Here is a 26,834-nt window from a genome sequence, read left to right as displayed (position 1 = left end):
TATATAAGTGATGGTCATCATCTCTAATGCATAAAAGAGAGCAGGTAAAGTGGTCTCCTCACATTCTCGATTCGTTGCTTCAACAAAGCGAAAAGAAGTCTCTGCGCGCAATCAACATTCTAGAGAGAGAAAGAGTACGCCATGGACACACAGCAGCAGCAGCAGCAGCAGAGACCGCCTCCACAGCCACCACAGCCTCGACCACCACCCCCACCGCCGCCACCACCAGGAGGAGGAGGTTTTGGCCCCATTTTCTCTGTGTTCTTACCCTTCATTGCCATCTGCTCTATGGTGACTTTATTTCTCTCTCTTATCAATCCGATCATAACATATCTATATATATATATCGTTTTGTAAATCTATACTTTGGTCAATATATGATTTATCGATTTGTCACATTTCAGAGTTTCGTTCATTAAGGTCTACTTGCTTTGTAATCACATGTACATAATTTTTCTGTATTTGTCTGGATTTTTCTCATTTATATTTACGATTTTATAGTTCTTTTTCTACTGGTCTGTTGTTTAGGGTATGTTAAACGAATTAGCAGATTTACGAAAATTGTAGTTGCAAAGCTATATCGTCATCGATTTCTTACTTAAATTAAGTTTTTCAGCACTTATTAGAGGGATGATTTTCCGATCAGTAGTGTGCGTCTTGGAATCGATAAGAAATTTAGGTTTATGATAGTGTTCTTTTGCCAAACATTGCCTTAATGATAGTGTTCTTGCCTTCATTGCCATCTGCTCTATGGTGACTCTCTCTCTCCCCCTCATATCATAACATGTCTATATATATATATATTTATTTATTTATTTATCGGTTTGTATATCTACACTTTGGTCAATATACTGATTTATCAATTGGTCACATTTCAGAGTTTCGTTCATTAAGGTCTAGTTGCTTTGTAATCACATATACATATTTTTTTCTGTATTTGTTAGCCTTTTCTGGTTTTAAATTTAAGATTTTACAGTTCTTTTTCTACTTGTCATAGTGTTTAGGGTTTATGTAAAATGAATTGGTAAATTTAAGAAAATTATAGTTGAAAAGCTATATTGTCATCAACATATTACTTACATCAAGTTTTTCAACACTTATTAGAGGGATGATTTTCCAATCAGAAGTGTGCATCTTGGAATTGATAAGAAATTTAGGTTTATGATAGTGTTCTTTTGCCAAACATTGCCCGGTGGTATTCATATGTGCATAATTAAAGTTTCCTGATTACACCATGGGTCCAGGAACAGCCTATAATGTATTTCCATCTCATAAGTCCTATTTGGAATTCCATATTTTCCAACATAAGCTCTCTAACTTCCAAGATGTATTTCCAGACCATGGACTGATTCTGCGAAGCTCCAGAAATTTGAATTATATTTCTTACAAACCAAGTTATCCACAACCCGTCCTTATGTTGTAGCATGTACTTAAACTTTTATTTTCAAATTAACTTATTACCCATGGGTTTATGATAAGGATTATTTGTTGAGTTTATTGAAGATATTTAATGTTGTGGCTATTATCAAGTTATTTATTTTTTAACTTTAAAGAAAAGGAACCTGAGTATTATGAAGCCTGGCAAATTTCCTAATATTTTTGTTGACTTGAGGTTCATCTATAGGTCAATTCTCTCTTGTATGACAATGGTGTCATGTTTAGGAGTAGTACTACAATAGTGCTTTTTTGATATGTTGATAACTTGATGACTTCCATATTATATGGTGGCTAGGCTGTCATTTAGATGTGTAAATTCTTATACAAGAAGTCTAGAAAAATGTCCTTAGTTTTTAAGTTGAGACAAGGAATTTATGGAATGCTATTATAATTTTACAGATATTGATTCCGTCATCATCAATACTTCAGAATAGCATATCCATTTTACACCAAGTTCCAGAAGGTCACATTGGGGTGTATTGGAGAGGAGGTGCCCTCCTAAAGACAGTTACAGATCCAGGTCTGGTCATTGTGATCTTTTTTGCTTACATTTCATTCTATATTTGCTTGCATATAACTTATAGACTGCCTGTTTTTTTTCTAGGTTTTCATCTGAAATTGCCTATGATCACCCATTTTGAGCCCATTCAAGTGACCCTTCAGACTGATCTTGTAAGATTTATCTTATTCCAAGTTTTGAAGACGAAGGATTATATAGTGTCATTATAATTGTTGAATAATAGATCTCATGGACAATTGCTGTAATCTGTGCTCCATGATATATGCAGGTAAGGGATATTCCATGTGGCACAAAGGGGGGTGTTATGATCAATTTTGAGAAGATAGAGGTACAACTTTGAGATAATGTTCTCTATTTGACAATACAACTGCATCATCATTCTTGTATGAGTTTTTTGTTTTTGTTTTTTAAAATTTATTTTAAATGTTTGGATTTAAATGCTTCTTTCAGGTAGTTAACCGTCTTCATAAGGACTATGTGTATGAAACACTGCGCGACTATGGTGTACAGTATGACAACACGTGGATCTATGACAAGATCCATCATGAGATCAATCAGTTCTGCAGTGCTCATTCCCTTCAGCAAGTTTACATAGACATGTTTGATCAGGCAACAAACTAAACTAAACTTTACATTTATAACCATAGATGACAGCATGTTTTCCAATATGCTGAAGATTCCTGGTCCCACAATGTGATTGCACTATAAAAAAAAGGAAAGAGAAATTTTTAATTTTTTTTTTTTGGAGTTTGGATAGAATGAAAGAGAAACATACAAGAAACTTTAGTTTCTCGCACTTGCCTATTTTCCCCTAAAACTTTTCCTGCCTAAAACACGCAAAAATAATATTTTCACGTGAAAGGAGTTCCTTTTTATTCAATATTCCTATTTTATCCAAAAATTTAATCGTGCAAAACAACTTGCCCCAAAAAAGAGGCAACTTGTTTCGTGGTTTCTTTCTTTATTTTTTATTGGGTTTCTTTGTGTTAGTGACCATAAACTACTATATAGATGGGAGGCTTATCTAACCCCCTTTTTTTTGTCAATATTTGTCTGATCTAATATTTGATAATAATATACTTGGCAACAACAATATATATTTTTACCGGGAAAAAAAACATATAATCAATTTTTTTTTTTTTTAGTTTCCTTTCTCTTAAACTAATAATTAGTTCTACCTAAAAAAAAATATTATGCAGCCTTATTTTAAATATAAATAATAGAAATAAATATTAAACAAATATATTATTAAATTTAATAATCCATCATTTTACTATTTCTTTACCAAAAATGAATATAATTAAACACAATTTTTTTTTTTTTTTTTTAACATTTGAAATCATAAGGATAGTTTTGGTATGTATAATCACTTTCTTTTTACTTTCATTACCATCCAAACTAACTAACTAATATTTTCCTACTTTGAATAAATTTTCATGCTAACCAAATGTATGCTAGAAAATTACTTTTCTTGTCATTCACTTCACTTTCTCTTCATTTTCTATTTTTTTTCTTTTCTTGCTTATTTCCATCTAACCAAACGCAGCTTAGTGATTTCCATTGACAAAGTAGTAGTTAATGATTTTAGTGTTGAGATATTAGAAGTATCTTTTGATATGTATTTTCTCGTCATCGTGGCTGATTCTGATAATAAAAATTATGCACATAACTTGTGGCCATTCATGATTGAATTAGCTAGTATCTTATGTGAATCTTTAGATATCGATTAGCTGATAAAGTCACTTGAATATTTTCAGATTGATGAAAAAATGAAAGATGCTCTCCAGTCTGATTGCACACGTTATGCTCCAGGTATTGAAATTTTGAGTGTGCGTGTCACGAAACCTAGTATCCCAGAAAGTATAAGACGGAATTTTGAACAAATGGAAGAGGAACGCACAAAGGTACTTTCCTTTTTCTTTTCTGATATCTAAGGATCTATACTTTCTCCTGTATTCGTTTTCCACTGAACAATGTTGGGGTGGGGAAAAAATGTAAAATAGAACCTACTTTAAAAGAAAATTGAATGTGTAAAAATGATTCTTGTCAGTGGTTACCGAGAACCTATATCTTCGACAACCATTTCCTTCTCCTGGGTATTTGATAGTGTTTAAATCATCAAGCAGCACCCATGGGCCTTGAATACTCCCAGCTTGCTGAACAATGTCCATCCGAAGATTCTTCCTCTCCACTGCACTGTTAGCACCATAATAATGGAAGTACTAAAGTCTGCCTTGGACTCGAAAATTTAGACGAAACAATGCATGGCTTGTCTATTCTCAGAGAGTTTGCGAATAACAATCTTTTCAGGTTCCACAGTAGCCAGATTCTCTCTAGATCTAAGTGAGAGTAGTTATGCATAAGGTTCCAAAAGAGGGCTGGAGAATTATGGACTATATCTAGTCTAGGATGAGAAACCTTTGTTTTAATAAGAGCAACAACAGGGAGATTAAATTGTCTAATGAGCTTTCTATCTTAAATCTGTCTAGAGGGGTTGTTTAACCCCCAGACATCCCAAGCTGCAAATTGAGTCGATTTGATAATCTAGAGACTATAAGCATACCCCTAAAACCATTCAGAGTTTGCATGGAAGAAGCTTACCTTTTCTTGCTCTTCTTTTGCTTCTTCGAATGCCAAAGCCTCACGTAAAATCCTTCGACAATCGGACCACCCTTTCTGGTTATTATTTCTTTGATCATCAAGGCCTTCATGCTTAGGTTCAAACTAATTTCCTTCCTCAGTTTCTTCTTCAAACAGATCTGAAAACTGATTTCCCTTGGACAAGTCAGTAACTTTATTTCCAGGTTGACACAATGAAGATGCTAGCTTTGACGGTCCAGCTTGCATGTCATTACATGAATTTTGAGTAGTAAACCGTTTCTCATGAGAAGCTAATGAAGGTGATTTCCTTCGAACCAGCTTCCACTCTCGAAGTGAGACCTTTTAGTAGTGGGATGGTTATTCCTTGGAACTCACTCTTGAACAACTCTGTTACAGCTCCCTGTAGCATGGTTGAATCCCTTACATGAATTGTACAGTAAGGGTTTATTTCGGTATTCAACCTTAACCGTAACATAGCTTTCACCCCTTAATTGAAAGGAATCTATCATCAAACCAGCTGCATCAACCTCGATACACATGCACACAAAGCTTACATGCTTGTGATTCTCTGTTCACGGGACGGATGAACAACGGCACACTCGCTGAGTAGCTCAACCCTCTAGCAGTCCAAAATTCAAGCGGAAGGTTTGAATGGTTTGACCTAAATTGGGACAAAGCTACTCCATTCCATGTTAGGGTGCCATTGCCTCAAGATTATATGACGACGTGTGACCATCCAAGGGCGTAGCAAACCGGGATAGGTAGAATCCATTGTCATCAGCAAGAGTTGGAACAAGATCCTTGGCACTCTACATTTTGCAAACAATAGATGTTGGTTTGAACCAAGGGCTTTGTAGCCTAGTGGTACTTCCTCACCTTCCAAAGTAGAAGGTCGAGGGTTCAAGTCCCCATAGGGACAACAAAGTGCGTGTGAGTGCGTTTCTTTCCAATGAAAACAAAAAAAAAAGAAAAAAGATGTTGGTTTGAAAAAATCAAACGTCATTCAATTCAGCGGCAGGTATTGGACTACCATATACCATCTCCTTGGGAGATGAGGGCCATGAGTTACCAATTGATTGTCAGGTTACCCCCATTTCACTGGCCAAAACGTTGGGTGGGCTGTTGTTAGGGTTAGGAGCAGTAGGGGGGTTCAAGGTGAAACTCGTTGGGTGGTTGGGGACAAGCTTAGTGTGTGAGTGGTTAATGGGGCCGGGTCTTGATTAGGTTGGTTAATGTCTGTGTTAGAGGTATTAGTAGTGGGTTTTGATTTCCGTTAATACCAGAAATCCAGAGATTTGGTGTTTGGGCAGGAGAACTTTGCTGTTGGGATTCGAGTTTGAATGGTTCAAATGAATTTGGATGTTCATCTTACTATTTCATTTGTTTTTTTATTCCCAAACATTTGGTGCTCTGGTTGGGCCAAAGTCACACGATTCGCGTGGAGGACTGCCGCTCCAGCGCTCCACACGCGGATCGACGTTTTGGGAGCGGATTTGCCCCAAATTCGTGAATTCAGGTTTTTGAGTTTGCGAACTCAATTTTCGAATTTGCGAACTCACTTTTAGAATTCGGTCTTTTGCCTAAATACATGTTGACTCACCGGAAGACATGGCATGTATGGTCGTTCGGATTTATTTTTTGTTTTTGTAAATAAAAAGAGAGAAGATTAAGATTGAAGAGATATATGCATCTATATATGTGTGTTCGCAGATCAGAAGATGAAATAAAAAAGCACTAGCTATAGTCACTTCTATCTCCAAATATGAAGCCTAATCTTCCGATGAGATCTCCTTCAATGGACAATGAATCTTTCGTGATGCTGCTGTAGGTTGTGATTTTGCCCATCGAGATAACTTCTTGGCATACAGAGCTCCGCCGCTGGTAACTTGGCTGCTGATCTTGATGATTCAATTGCAAAAAGAGTAGGATTATACTTAATAGAATATGGGCTTGGGTCTTTTAAAATGGTAATGGGCTGAGTTTTATTTTTTTTCCAAAGTATGAAACTGTTATGGTGTTGGGCTGGGATAGATAGGTGGGTCTGGGCCATTTATAAGTTCTAACAGGCGTAGATGGGTGGGTCTGACCTTTTATGTGGGCATTTTATAATTTTTAACATCACTTGAATTTAAAATAAAATTTTTTTATATATATATGTATATATATATGACGTAAAATATATTATATACATGCGCTCTCAAGACGCTCCCACTCTCAACTAATTTTAGACTTTGCCGCTTTTGCGCTCTCGCTCTCACTCTCGGTCTTGCTTGCGTTCCCACATTATGTGACTTAGGGTTGGGCTGAGAGATAGAGAGAAGGTGGTAGAGTTGGCCGTTCAACAATAAATTACTCTGATTTCTGTGGTAATGGATGTCTCTGCAGGTCTTGATTGCAATAGAGAAACAGCGAGTAGCTGAGAAAGAGGCAGAGACTCAGAAGAAGATAGCTATAAGTGAAGCACAGAAGCATGCTCAAGTTAGCATGATCCAGATGGAACAAAAGTTGGCGGAGAAAGACAGTGCGAGGAGGCAAGAGGAAATTGCAAATGAAATGTACAGAGCTCGTGAAAAGAGCTTGGCAGATGCCAGTTTCTATCAGTGAGTAAATTTTGCCTTGCCTTTATATAGACAGACACAAACACACAATATTTGTTTGTTTATTAATTCCCTAAAGATTTGATGTCATGAAATGACTAATGAAATTGCCTCCTTCATTTACAGGTCAATGAAGGAAGCTGAAGCAAACAAATTGAAGCTTACATCACAGTTTTTGGAGCTCAAATTCATTGAAGCGATTACTAACAACACCAAAATATTTTTTGGAAACAAGGTTAAGACTATTTCTCTATCCCTCACTGATATATCTTTATATATATTGCGGTTTTGAACGTACTAGATTTGTTTTGCAGTTACCCAATATGATTCTTGATCAGAGGCTGCTCGGAAACTTTTTCCAAGACATGGTTCGGAAGGGTACTTTGGAAGTTTAGGTTCAAAGGTCAGTCATTGTTGTGATGCGATAATACAGGTATAAAAGTGAGAAAAGCTACCCCTTTCTTGCTGATTTCTTGTTGGCATCAAATTATTATTTTTTTCATTTATATGTAGTTTACAGTTTATGCATGACTCAGGAAATACGTTCTGGCGACAACCGTGGCACAACAGCGTTATTGGGTGGCGACGAGTTCTTTGGCCACTAGTGTTTGAAGCTTTTTGTGTGAAATAAGTGCACTAGTCTTGCGCATTTCTTATATGCTTTTAGTTCAATTTGTTCTTTATCTGGAATGAATTTCGATACTTGATACTCAGTGAGGCCTACATCAACACCTTGTTCATATGGAGTTGTTTTACATACTCGCTTTGCAGAAATTTTCTTTGTATATATATGAAAGAATTTTATAGTAAAAGTTCACTGAACAAAGTCAAAATTATATCAGAACTATCAGAACTGTTCTTTTGCATTGTAAGTTCAGAACATCGCCTGTGTGTGTGTGTTTTCTACCTAATGGCACAGAAATATTATGTTTTGGTATGTGGCAAAAAATATTATATGAAAGCTACTTCTAAATATATACAATATTTTATAAAAATTACTTATGGAGTTCCTGCTTTTATATTATGGAACAGATACATTGTATTTGTCATTGCTTTGCACTGATGGGCTGCTGTGGAACTCGAAACTGTGGTTCGGGGGTTTTGGTTTCATTGGATTTTAAGGATTTTTGGTTAGGGGTGTTAAAAAAATCCGGCAAACCGAAAAATCGGATTGGACCGTACTGAATTGGGCGGTTTGTGCTAGTTGTATAACGGTTTGGTCTGGTCCTGGATCCAAAATTATGGAACCATAATTTTTCGGTCCGGTCCTGATTTAGGGTCGTGTTGGACCGGACCAGTCAGGACCGAACCGTTAATATGTTATATAATATATATTTATATATGTATATCATATCTTAAACTTAAATCAAGTGAAGTTCTAACGTGTTTCCTTTCCTTCTTCTTTTGTTCTTTAAATTTTTTTTTAAAAAGGTCAAATTTCCTTTTTCAAATATATTTTAATTTTCTTTCTTTTCAAATATATTTTAATTTTATTTATTTTTTATTTTTAAACTTCGCCCCATCTAAATTAAAATAAAAAAAAAAATTAACTGAAACCGATAAACAGAGTCGAATCAAATTAGTTTTTAGTAAATTAAGAATAAAAGTGCTTTAAAAAATATTGTTATCAAACGAATTTATACGTGCTTCAAGTACAAAAGTGTTTTATAAAATGTATTATCAAACACATGACATGATTTTTACTAACAGCAATTTTGAAACAGCTCTATAGTTAAAAGAGCTTTCAGTATTCTAACAATCCCAAACGGGTTTTAATGTGAAAAGCTAATATAATCTTTTATGATAAATTTGTCCTTAATTACAACAAATTAATCGTTTAAGGGAGCAATTTATAATTCAAGGAGTTATTTACAAAAGGGTAATATTTTTAGGGTTTTTTTTTACACTTTACCTTGTACAATACAATAAGATGCACGTTATTGATACGACTAACATGGCATTTCTGGATACGCGGATTATTTACAAATTCAATCATAAGTTTTTGTACTTTTCCCAAATGAAAAAAATAAGCAACGTCTTGGCGAGACCGTTGTTTATATATTATATCATAGTTGACATAAAAATATTTAAAAACACGTTTTTCAGTCCAGGAATGATGTGGACTGTGGAGAGAAGTGGTGGATAAGGTATGTAATTACCTATATATATATATGTATATATATATATCGTCTAGGCATGTAACAATTAACATGGACAGGCCAGCAGTGAAATTATGGACTCCATGATGTTAAAGCGAAATGCATGACACAAAAATATAAAGTCATGAGTATTCTCTATCACATCTAGATGACATGCAATATATAGCAAATTGAAGAACAAACACCATCATATCTCTTTCATGATTTATTTGCTTTTTCTTTCACTAGCTTTCACGTTATCTTTTGAAAAATTGGTCAAAGGTACGATTGCGTAAGCAAGTAATGTGCTTGGAGAATATCTAACCAGCTAACGCAACTATATAGTTCGATTGGTGCTCTAGATGTGGTGTGGGAGACATCTAATACATGTATTTAAATTTAAAAAATATATAATCAGTTCTATATGTCTGGATGACGATATTTAATTTATTAGTAATACCACGTTTGCTTAATAACGTCATAATTACGCTATACTATATAATTAAAAATTCACTAAAACAAACAAGTTCTCCACGTTATAGCAAGTGAATCAATGGATGATGGTGGGTTTGGGATGGAATTAGAGCAAAAAGGCTAATAAGGTCATAAAATATTCTTAGCTACTAATTAATTTATAGCGACGATAGAACGTGATAAAAATAGAAACGGTCACCACACTCGAGTAAAAAATGCATTATTGTAGTGACAACAAACTTGAGGGTAATTATGCCAAAGTATTCAATTAAAAAGATTTAAATTTCCTTCATGTAACTTACAAAAAAATTAATAATAGCAAATAGAGGAAACTAAAATAAATTCCCTATAAAATGTTCACTTCACTGTAAAATCATTCAGAAGCTCATATAAACAGAATATCTTTTATGCAGTATTTGGTGTGTATGAATGAAATGGAATGCAAGTAGAAATGGAATGTAAGTGGGGATGGAATGAGAATGAGAATGGAATGGAATGATCATTCTTATTATGATCATCCTTATTCTATTATTTGGTTGTAAATATGAAATGTGTAAGAATGGAATAATAATAACCATTCTATTGTTTGGTTTAAATTGAGTTCTCCAAAATATCCCTTTTAATAATAAACATATTAAATTAACAAAATGACATTATTTTACAATTTTTTTAAAAATAAATGGTGCCAATGTCGCTAGTGCATGGTGGTGGAGATGGAAAGCGGTAGTGGTGAAATGCGGTGACGCTGGTGGTGAAAGGAGATGGTGGTGGAAAGCGGTGGCAATAGTGGTGGTGGTGGAAGGTAGTTGCGATGGTGGTGGTGAAAGGTGATGATGGTGGTGGCGGTGGCGGTGGTAGTGGAAGGCGGTGATGGTGGAAGACAGCGGCGATGGCGAGGGCGGTGAAAAGTGGCGGCAATGGAGAAAGGCGATGGCGGCAGTGTTGGTGGTGGAAAGTAGTGGCTGTGGTGAAATGGGATGGCGGTGATGACGTTGCGGCGGTTGCGGCAAAGGAAGGCGGTGTTGGTGGTGAAAGTCAGTGGGGGTGGTGGTGGTGGAAAGCGGTGGGTGGTAGTGAAAGTCGGTGGCAGTTGTGGTGGTGGTGGTAAAAGGCAAAAGTGGTTATGGTGCAAGGTAGATGTGGTTTTGGACTGGAAACATAAAGGTTTTTTGGGAAATTTATTTTTAAAAAAATTTAATTGGGAATGGAATGGTTATTCCATAGGTTTAGTAGTGGAATGAATTTTCATTCCAATGGAATGGCCATTTCCACTTTAAATTGCATACCTAACAAAGAAATGGTTGCAATGGGTATTCCATTCCATTTTATTCCCGTACACCAAACGCAACATTAATACCTTTGATAATTTGTTACCTAGTAACTAGTCATATTATTTTCTTTTTAAGAGAAATTATTACATAGTGCGGACCATCATTGATTAACATATAAACAAATTTACAAGTTTTATGTCATCTTTATGAAAATTTATTAGATGCTCTAGAACCATTTAACACTTGGTGGACCAGTTGAATCCATGCATTGTTTAGATTTCTTTGTATTATAAATTAAATTGGTCCACCAAGTGTCCATGGTCCATGGCCATTAATAATTCCTCTGGATTTATTTAGCTTTTGCTTGCGTGTCCATTGGTAATTGGATGAGACTAGGACCATATAATACTTTCTTCATGATACTAGAAATACGCTCCGACTTTATTCCAATTATGCGTCCGTGTCAATCGGTGATAGGCCGATATTGGAACCATATAATACTTTCTTCGTGATACTATAAATACATAATGTATGATTGGTTCATTTTTCTTTGAAAGATCTACATGATGTCACCGTAAGCTAAATTACACCTACATTTACCCTTACACCTTTACGAGAACTTTAACACTTGACCTTCTACTTTAAAAGGTGAGAAAACTTAAAGTTGAGGAAGTACTACCAAACTACAAGGATTTGAAATTCCATCTAATTGAAATACAATTTCAATTTTATTCATTAAAAGAATATATTATAATCTAAATTCTGTCCAATAAAATTGTTTCACAATCCAAATACACCAAAGACCTATACGAAAATAATTTCATTTTAATATATAAATTATTTATTTTATTTAAATTTTTTTTATTAACAAAAAAAAATACACTCACACATTCATAACCATCTATAAAAACTTAATATCTAGCTCTCTTTCAAAGGTGACAAAGTCTTTGGTTGATTGTTTTAGCAAGGCAAAAACCAAAAAGGGTATGAGTGGAGAGTGATACACACTTGGGCCACTTTTTCTTAATGTGACACCATTTTTGTCGCGATTCCTTTGACCAGTGATGAACCCGGCCAAAAGTCTACACAAAACAAGGAACGTGCAATTGAAAGTTGGGGTAATAAAACGAAAAATATATAAAGTTGAAAAATGATTGGATTCAAAAAATCTGCAATACAGGGAAAAACAATTTTCATGAAGAAGTGTATATAATATATATACATTTCTTCATGTATATATATATGCAGTTACTTAAATAAAACCGACGAATCCTGAATCAACGCCCTCAACCAATGCCATCTCTCTGCAAATTTTTGACATTGCGTTTGTAAATTTCCCAACTGTCACTGCATCTGCAAGTCTTAACTACCTTAAAAACTACCATATTTTCAAGATTCCATCGAGATCCTGTGGTTGTCATGTGGGATCATTTTTCATGATTATGACCCAATTGGGTTCTCCCAAATAGTTGCTTGTTTCACCATATCTCTCTTTATTGGTAGGTACCCCTCTCTCTCTCTCTCTCTCTCTCACACACACACACACACACACACACACACACAGACAGTTGGTTCTTGAATCTATCAATATTATATGATTTTTATTAAAATTTTTTTGCCTGGAATTTCTCTGTGATGGTGAGTGGGTGGGCTGATTTTTAATGCGTTCCCATATTTATGATTTTAATGAGTGGATATGTTATGGCCTTATGGGATGTGATTCATTGACTCAATTTACTCTCTCACATGCCAGCCAGTTTTAATTTGACTTGTATTTTTCTGGTTTTTGTTTTTCTTGCTTTCTTGAATATCATACCTATGACTTTGATCTGGCTTTGTATACTCTCTCTCTCTCTCTCTCATGTTCTGGTTATGTTTGTGTGCTTCTTTTCATTCAATTTGGTTATGTATCATAATATCTACAGTTTCTCAAGGCAACTGATTAGACCTTTTGAGTTTTAGTGGTTTCTGATTTTGGGTGCCTTTTGTTTCAGATTTTCTTTAGTAAGTAAAACTATCATTACATACATAGTACTCTACTCTTATTAGAGGTCCAATATTGGCCTCCCAAGTTTGTATATATGCTATACAAAATGGCCAACAAAAGAATTTAACCAAAATTGGTTGTTTTCTTTGTCAGTTTTAGTGGTTTCTGATTTGGGTGCCTCTTTTATTTCAAATTTCCTTAAATTTCTTTACCAAGAAAAATTACATTACAACATTGTAGTACTATTATTCCAAGTCCAATATTGGCCTCCCAAGTTTGTATATATGCTACATAAAAATGGGCAACAAAAGAATCTAATTGAAATTGGTTCTTTTCAATGTTAGGATTTGAATTTTAGTGGCTTTTGATTTGGTGGCTCTCTTGTTCTTGGCCTCCCAAGTTTGTATATATATGATAAAATGGCCATTAAAAGAATCTAAATAAAATTTGGTTATTTTCTTTGTTTTGATTTTTATTATAGTGGTTTCTGACTTGGGTGTCTCTTTTGTTTCAAATTTCCTTTAGTAAGTAAAATTATCAATACATTGTACTACTCCTATTCCAAGTCCAATATTGGCCTCTCAAGTTTGTGGATATGGCATTATGCTTTGATAAAATAGCCAACAAAAAGATTCTAATTGAGATTGGTTTTTTGTTTCTTTGTTAGGATTTCTCTGGTTTCTCTCCATTAATAAGTCTTCCAACTGAGGGGAGTGTGTTTGGTGGGTTGAAGATGTATGTGGTGGAGAGCAAAGGAGGTGCCATAGCATGTATGCTGCTTGCCCTCTTATTCTTGGGCACATGGCCTGCTATTATGACTCTCCTAGAAAGACGGGGTCGTCTTCCTCAGCACACTTACCTTGATTACACAATGACCAATCTCTTGGCCGCAATACTGATTGCTTTCACACTTGGTGAGATTGGCAAGGGCACGCCAAATTTTCTAACTCAGCTTGCTCAGGTGAGCATCCTTTATAATCTTTGGGGGTTGTCCGGTATTTTTAAGTAGCATAAAACAGGCTTTTTTCTATCAGTTGAATGATCTAGCTTGATATATGTAATGATATTGGTATGTCATTTAAATTTTCTTACTGCATTTTCAGTTTTAGATTTGTGATATCAACCATTTTGTAATCTTTTTCACTTGATTGCAGGTCTATATTTGTTCTATTTGAAACCTCGGGATATGACTAAATGTTGTTTAACTTTTCCCTTTAAGGAAGTGCCATTGTCTTTGTTAGCATAGGGCTTTAAATGATGCTGTGAATTTCATTTCTCCAATTATTATAAAGAGCAAAGGCCATACCACAACTTGAATGAATTACGTATGACCATCTTAAATATTGAAATAGGAAAGAAAACAAATATAATGGCTATGGATTCTGTAACATACCGCTAGTTGATGAACTGTTGTGGGGAGTCTATTGAAATTATTGAATTCGGAATATGGTAAAGTAGCTCCTGGATGGGGAACGACTCTTTTGATATGCACTCGAATTGGCTATATTTTTCCTAAAAGATTTTTTACAGTTGAAAGGGGAAGCACGTGGCGTTAGGTGATTCCTAAAGACTAATTTTAGAGTTGTAACAGTTAATTACTTGTTATTCTTTGGATGAGTTTTCAATTTTGTTCCTATGGAACTATGAGTCCTGCAGACTACACGATTCAGAAGTACATAATAGTTGTTCTGCAGCATATATATAGCTTCATTTAGAAGATGCCATGCAAGTATGAGAACAATTTGTTTTAGGGCACATCAGAATTCAGCTATATATATATATATATATTTTTTAACCTTGTTGATATCATCTCAGTGACATTATTCTTGCACAATAGAGCAGTAGCTTTGTTCGTAATAAAATTTTGGCAGATAAAGCTATGTGCACGGTACCTTATCGACCCTAGGATATTGTTCAACATTACAGGTGTGAGTGCTGGGAGTAGGCATAATTCATGGTTGTCGAAAATGAGACACCTTCCAAGGTTCTTGTGGCATCAGGGAATTTCACTTGCTGTTTGGATCTGAGATTTTGTTGCACTGTTAGATGGACACATGCTTAGGGTGGTTGAATTGGCTTTCGTGGTTTGGTTTGATGCTATGTGTCTTGTTTAACTAGTTTCACCTGCAAGAAGCTCATGGTTCTTGCTATTTTGAGTCTATCATCCCAACCAAATACCATGCATTTTTCATTTCAAATATATAGTATAAATTATCTGCACGATATTCAATTTGTAACTGGTTTTTGAACTTTTAGGGTGTTTGATGCAGGACAATTGGCCCTCTGTTTTGTTTGCAATGGCCGGTGGTATAGTCCTCAGCCTTGGAAACCTGGCCACGCAATATGCTTGGGCTTTCGTCGGTTTATCAGTGACTGAGGTGGTCACTTCAAGCATAACTGTTGTCATAGGTATGATATTCTCCTTTATGGGTTAATTGAACTTAATTTCTTGGAAATATTACCTTTCTAAATACATTGTACGAGGTTTATGTGGAATTTGACATGTAGACTTGTCCTTGTTGTAACAGGCACAACCTTGAATTACTTCTTAGATAACAAAATCAACAAAGCCGAGATTCTCTTCTCTGGTGTTGCATGCTTCTTGGTCGCAGTGTGTCTTGGCTCTGCTGTTCACACATCTAATGCAGCTGATAATAAAGAAAAGCTTAACAGTGTGTCGAAGGACTACAAACCTGGGGCGGGGTACACTTTTCTATCAAAAACCCTATTTTTTTCTTTTTTATTTATTTATTTATTTATTTATTTTTTTTGTGATGGTTTGAAAATAAGTCTTTAATGTGTTTGGCAATGCTTGTTCTTGGCTTATCCTTGTACCTGGCTTAATTAACTTGTCTAGCTAAAAATTTTGTATTCCACTTCTTTATTCAACATTGATCTAAAAGCACTGACGTTACCACCAAAATGTACTTTTGACAGAGCTGTGGATATCACTGGGTCAAAAGAAAAAAATACAAACACAAGTGAGAAACTTTCTCGAATTCGAATTTCATGTCTTTGTGGTTACTTCCATTTCATAATTTGATTTGATATATATGTTTTCCGTTTTCTTTCAATGTTGGACATCCACAGTTGGAACAAGTGATTTGGAGAATGGAAGTGGCAGTTCAGAGAAGCCAAAAGCTGGGACTGCAGACTTTCTTATACAGCTAGAGAACAGAAGAGCAATCAAGGTTGACATGCATGATTAGTTTTACTCTAGAATTCGTGTTATTTTTGTTTATAAATTTCTTACGTGCATTTATATGAATGTAATAGACTGCATAAGCCAGCTGTTTGTACAGAATGGCCGAGTTCACCAACACTATCACACATTATGTTATGAACAGCATTTCGCGTTTCTCTGTGGATGTTTTGTCCATAGAAGCACACACGGAATAAGTAGTGTTGGTAAGGAGTACATTCAAACACGTATTCTTGTATGTGTTGAGATTTATGCTGCTATATCATATATGTATGTAAATGAAATTTAATTTTTGTATGTAAATGACTGTGTATATAGTAGTCACAATTGGTATGACTCTGCTTGCAGGTTTTTGGCAAGAGCACTGTAATTGGATTGGTCATAACTTTTTTTGCCGGGGCTTGCTTCTCTCTATTCTCACCAGCATTCAACCTGGCAACAAATGACCAGTGGAAGACTTTGAAAGAGGGTGTTCCTCACTTAAGTGTCTACACTGCATTTTTCTATTTCTCGGTCTCTTGTTTTGTGCTCGCCATCATTCTAAATGTCACCTTCCTGTATCACCCCGTATTGAACTTGCCTAGATCATCATTAAGGGCTTATGTGATGGACTGGAATGGCCGAGGCTGGGCCTTATTGGCCGGACTTCTCTGTGGGTTCGGAAATGGTCTCCAATTCATGGGAGGTCAAGCTGCAGGATACGCAGCAGCTGATGCTGTTCAGGTTAGTTTGACATTTTACATTCCTATATCAATCTTCGGAGAAAAACCCTATTTCAAGGACATTTTGACTTGCACTCTCTAATTGTGAAATTGGTGTTTGTGTGTGTGTGAAGTCCTTTTGCTTAACCGTTTAAACTTTGTTTGGTACAATTAGGCACTTCCGCTTGTGAGCACCTTTTGGGGCATACTTCTGTTTGGAGAGTACAGGAAATCGTCAAGAAGAACATATATATTGCTCGTAGGCATGTTGTCAATGTTTATTGTGGCTGTTGGTGTTCTTATGGCTTCATCAGGGCATCGAGACTAATAATGCAGGTGAAAGATCCAAGCGTGTTGTATAAGGCAGCGATATATGACAGAATTTGCAGATGGAAGATCCAAACATGTTATATAATTCATCAAATATATAGCTTAGTCAAGAGATACCGCGTGTTGAATCCAATCATTTGTCAGTGAAAATAAAAAAAAAGAGAGGAAGATATTCTGAATGGAAATAGATGTGAATTTCTTACGTGCCATTCTGATTTGTGTTGTGGTGAAGATCATGAATCTTGTTTCTTCTTCACACATGGCATTTACTTCAAAGTTCTATTTGATTGTTTGGGAATACAGTGGACAAATAAAGAAAATGGAGAACATACATTAATTATGTTGTAAAATATTGATTACTCTTTCATATTCCAAGCAAGCAAAAACTGCTTTATCTGGAACTGTAGTTTTAATGCTTTAGAAGTGCATGGTTTGTATAAAATACTAGCAAAACAGTAACTTTCAGGGTTGATGACACAGGACAATGCAGAAATCGCCGTCGTGAACTCTGACTTGGTTATTTGCTTCCACAATATGATTTTGTGGATGCATCAAAACTCTCACCACATTTTTGTTTTGGATGTCATAGACAAGCTAGGACTTGGAACAAGAAAATTAAGGAGAAACTTGCTCTGTCATACATAAGGGAACAAAGAGCAGCAATGAGAAAAAAATGTTGTCATTGCATTACTCAATGATTAAAAATGTTCATGACTGAAATGAAGTGATACCGTAAGAGCCATAGGTGGATTCAAATTGGGGTTTCAAGGAAGATAATTTTTTGTTAGATAGGTCGGAAATAAAGTTGTCACCGGAATTAGTGCCAAGGGCTTAGTTAATATAGTTTTTTGATAGATATGTAGGAAATAAAGTTGTCACCGGAATTACTGCAAAGGGCTTAGTTAATATAGTTTTTAGATACGTAAGTAGGAAATAAAGTTGTCACTGGAATTATTGCTCAGTGACTAGTTGAGGCGACATTTCTTCCTCCTTTCGAATAAAAGGTTGAGATTTCAAATCTTTATGTCAATGATTTATTTACCCACCCAAATGAAGAATCAAAAAGAACCAGAAAGAAAAAAACAAGATGGAAGAATATTAATTGTGATGGTATGTCAAAAATGCGCTAGAAGGAGGGCTTGAACCTCCGACCTTGTGGTTAACAGCCACACGCTCTAGCCAACTGAGCTATTCCAGCTTTGTTTTGGAATCAATAACTACATATATTTATACATATAGCACACAAGTTTTTCCTTTTTTTCAACGCTACAACAACATGGGGGGTGGAGGGAGGGGAGAGAGAGAGAGAGAGAGAGAGAGAGTGGGTTGCAGAGAGAATGTGGAGAAGAGCTCTGTCGTTGTTTCCACAAAGGCGCTTCTCTTCTGAACCTGAAATCCCATCCCTTTATTCCTTCCTACAACCATCAATCTTTGCCCTGAAAAAGACCACACCCACTTCCTCTAACCCACTCAAACCCCAAGAAACAACCTCACAAACCCTAACCCTAGATCACCAAACCAGTTTAGAAACCACCCTCCAGACATCCCTCAACAGCAACAGCACTGATGAGGCATGGAAGTCCTTCAAGGCCCTCACCAGTAGCGCTTCATTCCCAAGTAAGCCTCTCACCAACTCTCTCATCACCCACTTGTCTTCAGTCACTGACACCCACAATCTCAAGAGGGCTTTTGCCTCTGTGGTTTTCTTGCTAGAGAAAAACCCAAAATTGTTGGAGTATGGAACTGTTGAAACCCTTTTGAATTCAATGAAAATGGCTAATACTGGTGCCCCTGCTTTTGCATTGATCAAGTGCATGTTCAAGAATCGATATTTTGTACCTTTTAGCGTTTGGGGTAATGTTCTGGTTGATATTAGTAGGAAAAATGGTAGCTTTGTAGCGTTTTTGCAGGTTTTCAATGAGAATTGTAGGATTGCATTAGATGAAAAGTTGGGTTTCATGAAACCCGATTTGATAGCTTGTAATGCGGCGTTGGAGGGGTGTTGCCGCGACCTTGAATCAGTAAGTGATGCCGAAAAAGTGGTGGAAACAATGTCGGTTTTTGGTGTTCAGCCTGATGAGTTGAGTTTCGGATTTCTTGCTTATTTGTATGCATTGAAAGGGCTTGAAGAAAAGATAATTGAGTTAGAAGATTTGATGAGTGGATTTGGTTTTTCGAACAAAAGGGTGTTTTACAGTAATTTGATTAGTGGGTATGTGAAGGCAGGTAAATTGGAGTCTGTTTCAGCAATTGTTCTGCGTAGTATCAGAGAAGGAGATGGACAAGATTCATGTTTTAGGGAAGAAATTTATAGTGAACTGGTAAAAGCATTTCTTGAAACCGGTATGAAAAATTTAACGAGTTTGATAATTGAAGCCCAAAAGTTGGAGCCTTCATCGACTGTGGCTGATAGATCTATTGGATATGGAATTGTCAATGCTTGTGTTAATCTTGGGTTTCTAGATAAGGCTCAAAGCATTCTTAATGAAATGAGTGCTCAGGGAGGTTGTGTTGGGCTTGGAGTGTATGTGTCAATCTTACAGGCTTACTGCAAAGAGCAACGAACAGCTGAAGCTGCTCAGTTGGTTGCGGAGATCAGTGATTCAGGGCTCCAATTAGATGTTGGTAGCTATGATGCTCTAATAGAAGCATCCATGTCAAGCCAAGATTTTCAATCAGCATTTTCTCTGTTTAGGGACATGAGAGAAGCAAGAATACCTGACTTGAAAGGAAGTTATTTGACCATAATGACAGGTTTAACAGAGAACCACCGGCCTGAGCTAATGGCAGCATTCTTAGATGAGGTTGTAGAGGACCCTCGAGTTGAAGTGGGTACGCATGATTGGAATTCAATTATTCACGCCTTCTGCAAGGCTGGACGGTTAGAAGATGCAAAGAGGACTTTCAGAAGGATGATTTTCCTTCAGTTTGAACCAAATGAGCAGACATACATCTCCCTCATAAATGGGTACGCAACTGCAGAAAAGTACTTCAGTGTTTTGATGCTGTGGAATGAGGTTAAGAGAAGAGTTTCAGTCGATGGAGAGAAGAGGTTCAAATTAGACCACAACTTGGTTGAAGCATTTCTTTATGCTCTGGTAAAGGGTGGTTTCTTTGATGCGGTGATGCAAGTCGTGGAGAAGTCTCAGGAGATGAAGATTTTTGTTGATAAGTGGAGGTACAAGCAAATATTCATGGAAAAGCATAAGAAGCTCAAAGTATCGAAGTTGAGAAAGAGAAACTTTAGGAAAATGGAAGCACTTATTGCTTTCAAGAATTGGGCTGGTCTGAATGCGTGAATGAACTTCACATCTTTGTGCTGCTTATTTTTTCACTCAAGCTTCTTCTCTCAGTAATGAGGTTAGTGATTATGGAAGTTGGTAAAAAGGAATTCAGCAGACTAAAGTAGCATGTTGCTTTTGAAAACTTCTGCATCACAAGCTGCCATAGCTCAGATGCAGAATAGAACTTTGTAGGCTACTGGGCAGCATTGAAAATGGAAACTGAAGAAGATGATCATTTTATTTTATTTTTATAGATACTTGAGAAAAATGATTATTAGGAAAACAGTAACTTTTTGCGGTTTCAAAAACCAGGCTGGTCAGAATGCTAGTACTTCACAAGCACCTGATTCTGACTACGTTTGCTTGGGATGGTAGCTGCAGAGCCTTGTATTTGCTCTTCAATAATGCTGTGTGATATGTGCATGTGGGGGAAGGTCTTGAGGCCACGTTTGGTATGGTGGAATTGAATGGAGGGATCACCACTGAACCATCTTACAGCAGAGCTGCTAGCACCATCTTCTTCATCCATAATTGCACCTCCTCGGCTCCAACTAACAGATCTGCACATGCCACCTCCCTAACTGCCTCTTATAAGGTTTTTCATCCTAGGATGGACGTTAGTCAATTTGTCCCATAACAACCCATCAAAAGTCAAATGACTCAAACCAATGTTCTTATCCATGTCTCTCCCAATTGCCCCAAAATAGTCACTTATATAAAGGTTCAAATGGAGCTCAAATCATATAGTTCAAATGGATAAGCCAAAGGGCGTGTTGTTTGAGCCAACTCATCTAGTCTGTAAGGGGCATTTCTAGGATGCACAAGCGCTGAAGCGCCTTAAAGATGTACAACAATTTGGTTCAGAAGGTGAAGCTATTGAGCCTTCTATTAACATAATTGAAGGACAGTGGAGAATAGCTTGGTGATGACAAGGCTTGAAGGCTTGACTCGTTGCGGGTTGCTCTCAGTTCGGTTAAAGAGTTTATCCGCTCGGTCAATGAAGGCATAAAGCTCTTTCAGGTTCCTAATCTGTTATTTGATTTTGTTGGTTTTGATTGTATTATGTTTTAATTGCTGTCTGTGATAAAATAGCTTTTGGGTTATTGAGGAAATGGAGGAAAAAGAAAGAAAAAGAGATTAAAGTTCAACACACATGCATCATGTTCTTTTGGTTTATGAAGAAAGTATACACTTAATTAAGTCTTGTTCAGATAAATGATCTGTGTAAGACGGGTTTCTTCTTAGCAAACAAAAAATGAGAGATCTCTAATTTGTTAGTACTTATTTTTTGTCCATTGATTTGTAGCAACCAAACAGAGCCTAATCAGGTTTTAGTTTCAAATTTACTTCAAACCTTTGGAAAGTCATTTGAAAAAATGTAGCCTGATAGAAACTAGAATTTTTTCATTTAGATTTCTAAGGACTTATTTTCCTAAATTATGTATTAGACTTGTAACCTTAATTAGTTCATGAAAAAAAGAAAAAAGAAAAAAACCTTAATTAGTTGATCCTTGAAGCTTGGCACAGATGAGAAAGAATATGATTGGAAGTTGTAGCTTGTTGTTTAAGTGGTCTGGTATTAATACACCTCACTTAATTATAATGATATTTTCTAGTATTTTCTTGGAGACTGAGTTGCTGTATATTTAGGTGGTAGTAACATAAAATAAGGTAGTTCCATATTTAGGTGGTAGCTGATGAGCACATTTTATATGTTGATTATTATCCCTAAATTATATTTACTAGTCCTTATTATTAAATTATGTAGTATGTTTATGTAAAACGTTTTGTTAGAGATTGTTGGTTTATTTACTTGTGATTGTGTAGTGTTCTATGCATTTTCATGTGAAAATGGGCAGCAACTTGTTCAACTAGCATGTGTAAAAGGTAAACAAAAGGCAGCTTTCAACTACTTGTGCAAGTAGCCTGAGTTATTTTGGCTATATATAAGCCACTGCTGCTGCAGAAATGGGGAGGAGAAAAAAAGGCTGGGAGAGCTAGGGGTTCAAGGTTGTTTTTGCATGGCTTTGGGGCTGTTTTACAGCAGCTGCTATTTCTTCTTTTCCTTTGCTTATGTTTTTTTCTTTTGTTTGTTTAAAGTGTTAGTTATGTCATTCTAATTTCCTTAACCTTAGTTGAGGAGGAAACCCCATTAATGAAATGATATTCTAGTTTTATTTTACTTAATTCCCTTAAGAATGATTTTAATGTTTATGATTCTTGCTTCACATGATTGATTGAATTTCAGAACTTTTCACCATTAATATCATGTATTCTTAGTAGTTATAAATTCTATATTAAATCCATCAATGCTTGATTTCATAGCTCTTGATAATAAATTTCTTTGATCTTATGTTTTTCATATTTTGGATACATACGATGCTTAGAATTTGCTCTTTTAAGCGAAGAAGAATATATCTTTAAATATATATTTCGTGTATGCCTTATTGCTAAACCTTGAGAAAGCAGTAGATTGATTTTTAGATTGCTACTCTAAATTTGGGAATTAGTTAATGAATACTTAGAAGGTTATGGATTTAATGGTTGTGGAATCTGATGCCTTAGTTAATTGTTTTTAGGATTAACTACACTGATCCCTTCAAGTTTGGCCAAATATCACATTAATACATTTTTCGAAAATAACTATCACTCACATTACAAACTTTTTGTCCGTTTTTCACTCACACCCCAACAGTTACTTTTCATTCGTGTCAGTGTCAGACTACTTTTTACATGTAAAAAGACATTGTAACCCTTTGACTTAGTCAAAATTCACTTTAACCCTAAAAAAATCATTTAAAAGACCAAAATACCCATATATATATATATATATATATATATATATATATATATATGTAAGAAAAAAAATCATTAACTAACCAGATGTTATGATGGTTCGTGATATATGGATATAGAGAGAGAAACAGAGAGATAGAGAGACAGGGTGAGAGCATTCGAGATGTGTTGATCGCCGCTGGCCAAAATTCAAGATGGGTAGGGGCAGCTCTCGTCGCCTCTGGTTCTGTCCTGCGTCAGGCTTCAATCCGCGATTACCAATACTCACAAGAATTGGGTGTCTTGCTTATTTTATCATGATATACCTTGTTGAGTTCTCTGCATGTTGAATTACCAAATTTCATGCTGTTACAATTAATAATTTGAATACGAATTGATATGACAATTGATGGAATCTTAAGCCATTTATGGTTACGCTGATGCATACACAATTACACATGTTTATATATATCATTTGATAATTTTGTGAAACACCCATTTGATTATTACTCCTATATATTTTGTTTTGGGCTTTAAATGTTCGAGAAAAGGCAATAGAGATTGATGGAGATAGCTTAGAAGAGTTAAAAGTATTTTACAGATACAAAGAATGGTAAAACAACTCATAAAGGGGTTTGTGGTTCTGGAGTTTTAGAGAGAGAAACATTAAAAAAATTCAAAGAGATTCACGAGATTTTCAGAGGTTGAAAACCCAGGTGGGTTCTTTCATTTTTTGTACAAATTGCTCCATAAAGTTATATACATATACATATATGTGTGTGTGTGTGTGTGTATATATATATATAAATAGACACAGGGTAGTGAGAGGATTTGAGAGCTTCTTTGAATTTCAGAAGGTGTTGAGATCTTTTTGACTGTTTCTCTTGGTGATGATTACTTCTTTTTCAATGGCTTTCATTGGATTTTGTCTTTAAATTTATGATTGTTTGACCAGAGAAGTAATGTGTTATAGTGAGAGAAAGCAAGAGAGAGGAAAATGACTTACCTTTTTTAGGTGACTTCGGATGGCAGGGAGGTGTTGGTGTTAGACTAAGTGTATTTTAGTCCTTTTAATTTTTTGATATTTTGAAATAAAAAGCATTAAAAAATTGAGGGTAAAATTGTCATTTTGCACGTTTTTAACGGTGCCATTGACGGAAAAGTGATTTGGGATTTGAGTGATAGTAATTTTCGAAAGATGTTTCCGTGTGAAATTTGGCCAAACTTGAAGGGGCGTCAATGAAATTAACCCTTGTTTATATTGATTGAATCTCATTTTATTTGCATGTTTTGTTTTAATTTCTCAAATGAACCAACTTGTTCAACTAGGTTAGATTTAAATTAATTTAGGTTTAGATTGGTTTTCCTGATTTTTCTAAGAATCCCGACCTCGTTTCTACATGTCTATACTCGAATAGATTTGTATACTTGCCAGTGATTTAAAAAGAAATAACAGTAGCCATTAAAAGAATCCCTTACGTAAGTCATTAAAAGTACATATTGTTTAAGTCAACTTATTGAGTCCATAAAGGTCATATCTGGGATGCCCAAGTGCTGAAATGAGATATAAAACAATTTGGTTCAGAAGGTGAAGCTATCGAGCCTTCTATTTAAATAATTGAAGGACAGATGACAAGGTTTGAGGGCTTGAATCATTGTGGGTTACTGTCAGTTCAGTTAAAGAGCTTCTCCAGTTGGGAGTGAAGGCATAAAGGTCTTTCAGGTTCCTGATTTGTTATTTTATTTTCAGTTTTTTGTTTGTTTTGATTGTATTATGTTTAATTGTTGTTTGTGTTAATTAAAATAAACATTTGGGTTGCTGAGAAAGTGGAGGAAAAAGAAAAGAAAATAGATAAAAGTCCAATACACATGCATCATGTTTGTTTGCTTAATGGAAAAAGTGCAACACTTTATTAAGCCTTGTTCAGTTAAATGATCTGTATAACTTGGGTTTCTTCTTAGCGAACAGAAAATGAGGGTCCGTTTGGGATGCGCTTTGTTTCAGGCGTTTTGTTTTTGGCTAAAACAGAAACAATGTTTTTGTTGTGGAGTGTTTTAGAAAAAAAATTGAAAGTACGTGACGATATTTTGTTGTGAAAAGGTAGGTCGTGCGTTTTAAAAATGTCCAGAAAAATTGCTCCCTACTTTTCTGAAAAATTCTGTCTGTCTTGCTCAAGGGTGACCACAAAATTATAATTGGTCATCTTTTCTGAAAAACAGTTTGGCTTTATTTTTGTGTTGTCTGAAAATCAAGTGTTTGGGATTATAATAGAATCAATTTAACCAGATTTGGACTCTTCTCTTCTGGCCTGCAGACTAGGAAGTTGGGAAGGCAAAGAAGCTTAGATCTTGACTTGTTGATGAATTCACCTCCTTGGCCACCCATTGACAGCCCTGGGTTAAAGGAAGACGAGAAACGATTATTGGTGAAAAGCTCTCGCCTGCCTAATTTAGTCAAATTTGGAGTGACGATTTCATCGAATTTCAAACAACTATGCCTCAATTTCATTGGGTCGCTGGACTGATGTATGATTTGGACTGACAATTTCCTCTATCAAAGTCTTCTGTTTCTCGCTTTTCAACCACATCAACTACTTCTTGATTCCGGCATCGTCGTTGCTGGAGAAGACGAGAGGCAACAACTTTAGGATTCTTGCAACTTCTGGACCCTGTCACTCACTCTCATATCTATCTCTGTAATCACCATACTCAAACCCAAACCCAGATACCGTTTTTAGAGAGAGAAAGATGAACATGAAAACAAAATTAAAATTATAATTTACTGAACTTACTTTCTATTTTTTTAGAGGAGAAAGATGACCACAAAATCAAAATCAAATCATGTTGTATTTGAGCAAAACCAGCAAATCGAGGGCTTAACTGATCGGTGATGGTGAAATCTGAAATCGCCCTCGAATTGCCAGAGACATAATCAGGAGAGGAGAGAGAAAAAGTTGTCCAAAATGACCTAAAATGTTTATATACCTAGGGCAAGTATGTTTTAAGTTGGGCTGGGTGTTTCCTCTGCTACAGTGAATATTATGGGCGAATGGTGCCGAAACAAGTTAAAACATCATTTCGGTGTTTCAGTTTTTGGGCTTTTTTTATTGAAATGTTTTATCATTGTACAAAACAAAATAGAACTAACCAAACATGTTTTGGGCTTCATTTGGTCTACTGTAGCAGGCCTGCAACAAAAACAACAAAAGCAAAACAGATACCAAACAGGGCCTGAGAGAGTTGTTATTTGCTCGCATTTATTCTTGCCCATTGATTTGTAAATGAGACAGACGTGAATCAATATGCGTTGAACTAGTCATACATACGGCATATGGGGAAAGGGAAATAGCGTCTGAGATGTGCGCTACAAGACTCCTACCCCTTAGCATGAACCTCTAGCGACCTAGCTAATTACGGATGCGGGATTTAGCCATGCACAGAAGGCAGGGACCATGACGCTGCAATTTTAAGAAAACTTTCAGAAAAGCTGCAACTCAGGACTATCAATGATCCAAAA

At 35.8% G+C, this 26,834-nt stretch overlaps 3 protein-coding genes and 1 non-coding gene across 14 annotated transcripts; 3 read left to right on the top strand and 1 right to left on the bottom strand.

Annotated features, from left to right (window-relative positions):
* The first annotated feature begins 23 nt into the window (after nucleotides 1-23).
* LOC132294792 (uncharacterized) lies at nucleotides 24-8,021 on the top strand. Of its 6 annotated transcripts, none has more exons than XM_059792782.1 (10): nucleotides 24-291; nucleotides 1,837-1,957; nucleotides 2,042-2,109; nucleotides 2,226-2,285; nucleotides 2,408-2,566; nucleotides 3,715-3,861; nucleotides 6,944-7,158; nucleotides 7,282-7,390; nucleotides 7,470-7,558; nucleotides 7,692-8,021. In XM_059792782.1, the coding sequence occupies exons 1-9, from the start codon at nucleotides 142-144 to the stop codon at nucleotides 7,548-7,550; spliced, it is 1,110 nt and encodes a 369-aa protein (XP_059648765.1). In that variant the 5' UTR covers nucleotides 24-141; the 3' UTR covers nucleotides 7,551-7,558; nucleotides 7,692-8,021. The 6 variants fall into 6 exon arrangements, with proteins under 6 accessions (XP_059648765.1, XP_059648766.1, XP_059648762.1 ...); XM_059792783.1 differs by having other exon boundaries at nucleotides 7,676-8,021; XM_059792779.1 differs by having other exon boundaries at nucleotides 7,470-7,588.
* A 4,190-nt stretch (nucleotides 8,022-12,211) lies between these two features.
* LOC132294791 (ureide permease 1-like) lies at nucleotides 12,212-17,659 on the top strand. 5 transcript variants are annotated; one of them, XM_059792775.1, is made up of 8 exons: nucleotides 12,212-12,537; nucleotides 13,693-13,986; nucleotides 15,296-15,434; nucleotides 15,554-15,728; nucleotides 15,963-16,006; nucleotides 16,116-16,216; nucleotides 16,576-16,950; nucleotides 17,104-17,659. In XM_059792775.1, exons 2-8 carry the CDS (start codon nucleotides 13,759-13,761, stop codon nucleotides 17,254-17,256), a joined length of 1,215 nt encoding a protein of 404 aa, XP_059648758.1. In that variant the 5' UTR covers nucleotides 12,212-12,537; nucleotides 13,693-13,758; the 3' UTR covers nucleotides 17,257-17,659. The 5 variants fall into 5 exon arrangements, with proteins under 5 accessions (XP_059648758.1, XP_059648757.1, XP_059648761.1 ...); XM_059792774.1 differs by lacking the exon at nucleotides 12,212-12,537 and adding an exon at nucleotides 12,551-12,676; XM_059792778.1 differs by lacking the exon at nucleotides 12,212-12,537 and adding an exon at nucleotides 12,693-12,809.
* Nucleotides 17,660-18,382: 723 nt separating this feature from the next.
* Nucleotides 18,383-18,456, bottom strand: TRNAN-GUU (transfer RNA asparagine (anticodon GUU)). The gene has a single exon. It is a non-coding gene; the product is annotated as a tRNA-Asn (tRNA).
* Nucleotides 18,457-18,554: 98 nt separating this feature from the next.
* Nucleotides 18,555-26,410, top strand: LOC132294789 (pentatricopeptide repeat-containing protein At1g69290). Of its 2 annotated transcripts, XR_009478211.1 has the most exons (2): nucleotides 18,555-21,562; nucleotides 25,633-26,410. XR_009478211.1 is itself a non-coding variant. In XM_059792772.1 (1 exon), the coding sequence occupies exon 1, from the start codon at nucleotides 18,596-18,598 to the stop codon at nucleotides 20,555-20,557; it is 1,962 nt and encodes a 653-aa protein (XP_059648755.1). In that variant the 5' UTR covers nucleotides 18,555-18,595; the 3' UTR covers nucleotides 20,558-21,738. The 2 variants fall into 2 exon arrangements, 1 of the variants encoding a protein (XP_059648755.1); XM_059792772.1 differs by lacking the exon at nucleotides 25,633-26,410 and having other exon boundaries at nucleotides 18,555-21,738.
* Nucleotides 26,411-26,834: the final 424 nt, after the last annotated feature.

The sequence above is a fragment of the Cornus florida genome, unplaced genomic scaffold (genome assembly GCF_030987335.1).
Source record: "Cornus florida cultivar Cherokee Brave unplaced genomic scaffold, ASM3098733v1 CherokeeBrave_3.0.0_Hap2_Chr02, whole genome shotgun sequence".
Taxonomy (NCBI): domain Eukaryota; kingdom Viridiplantae; phylum Streptophyta; class Magnoliopsida; order Cornales; family Cornaceae; genus Cornus; species Cornus florida.
Note: the sequence above shows the minus strand (reverse complement) of the source record. Positions and strands in the feature narration are given on the sequence as shown.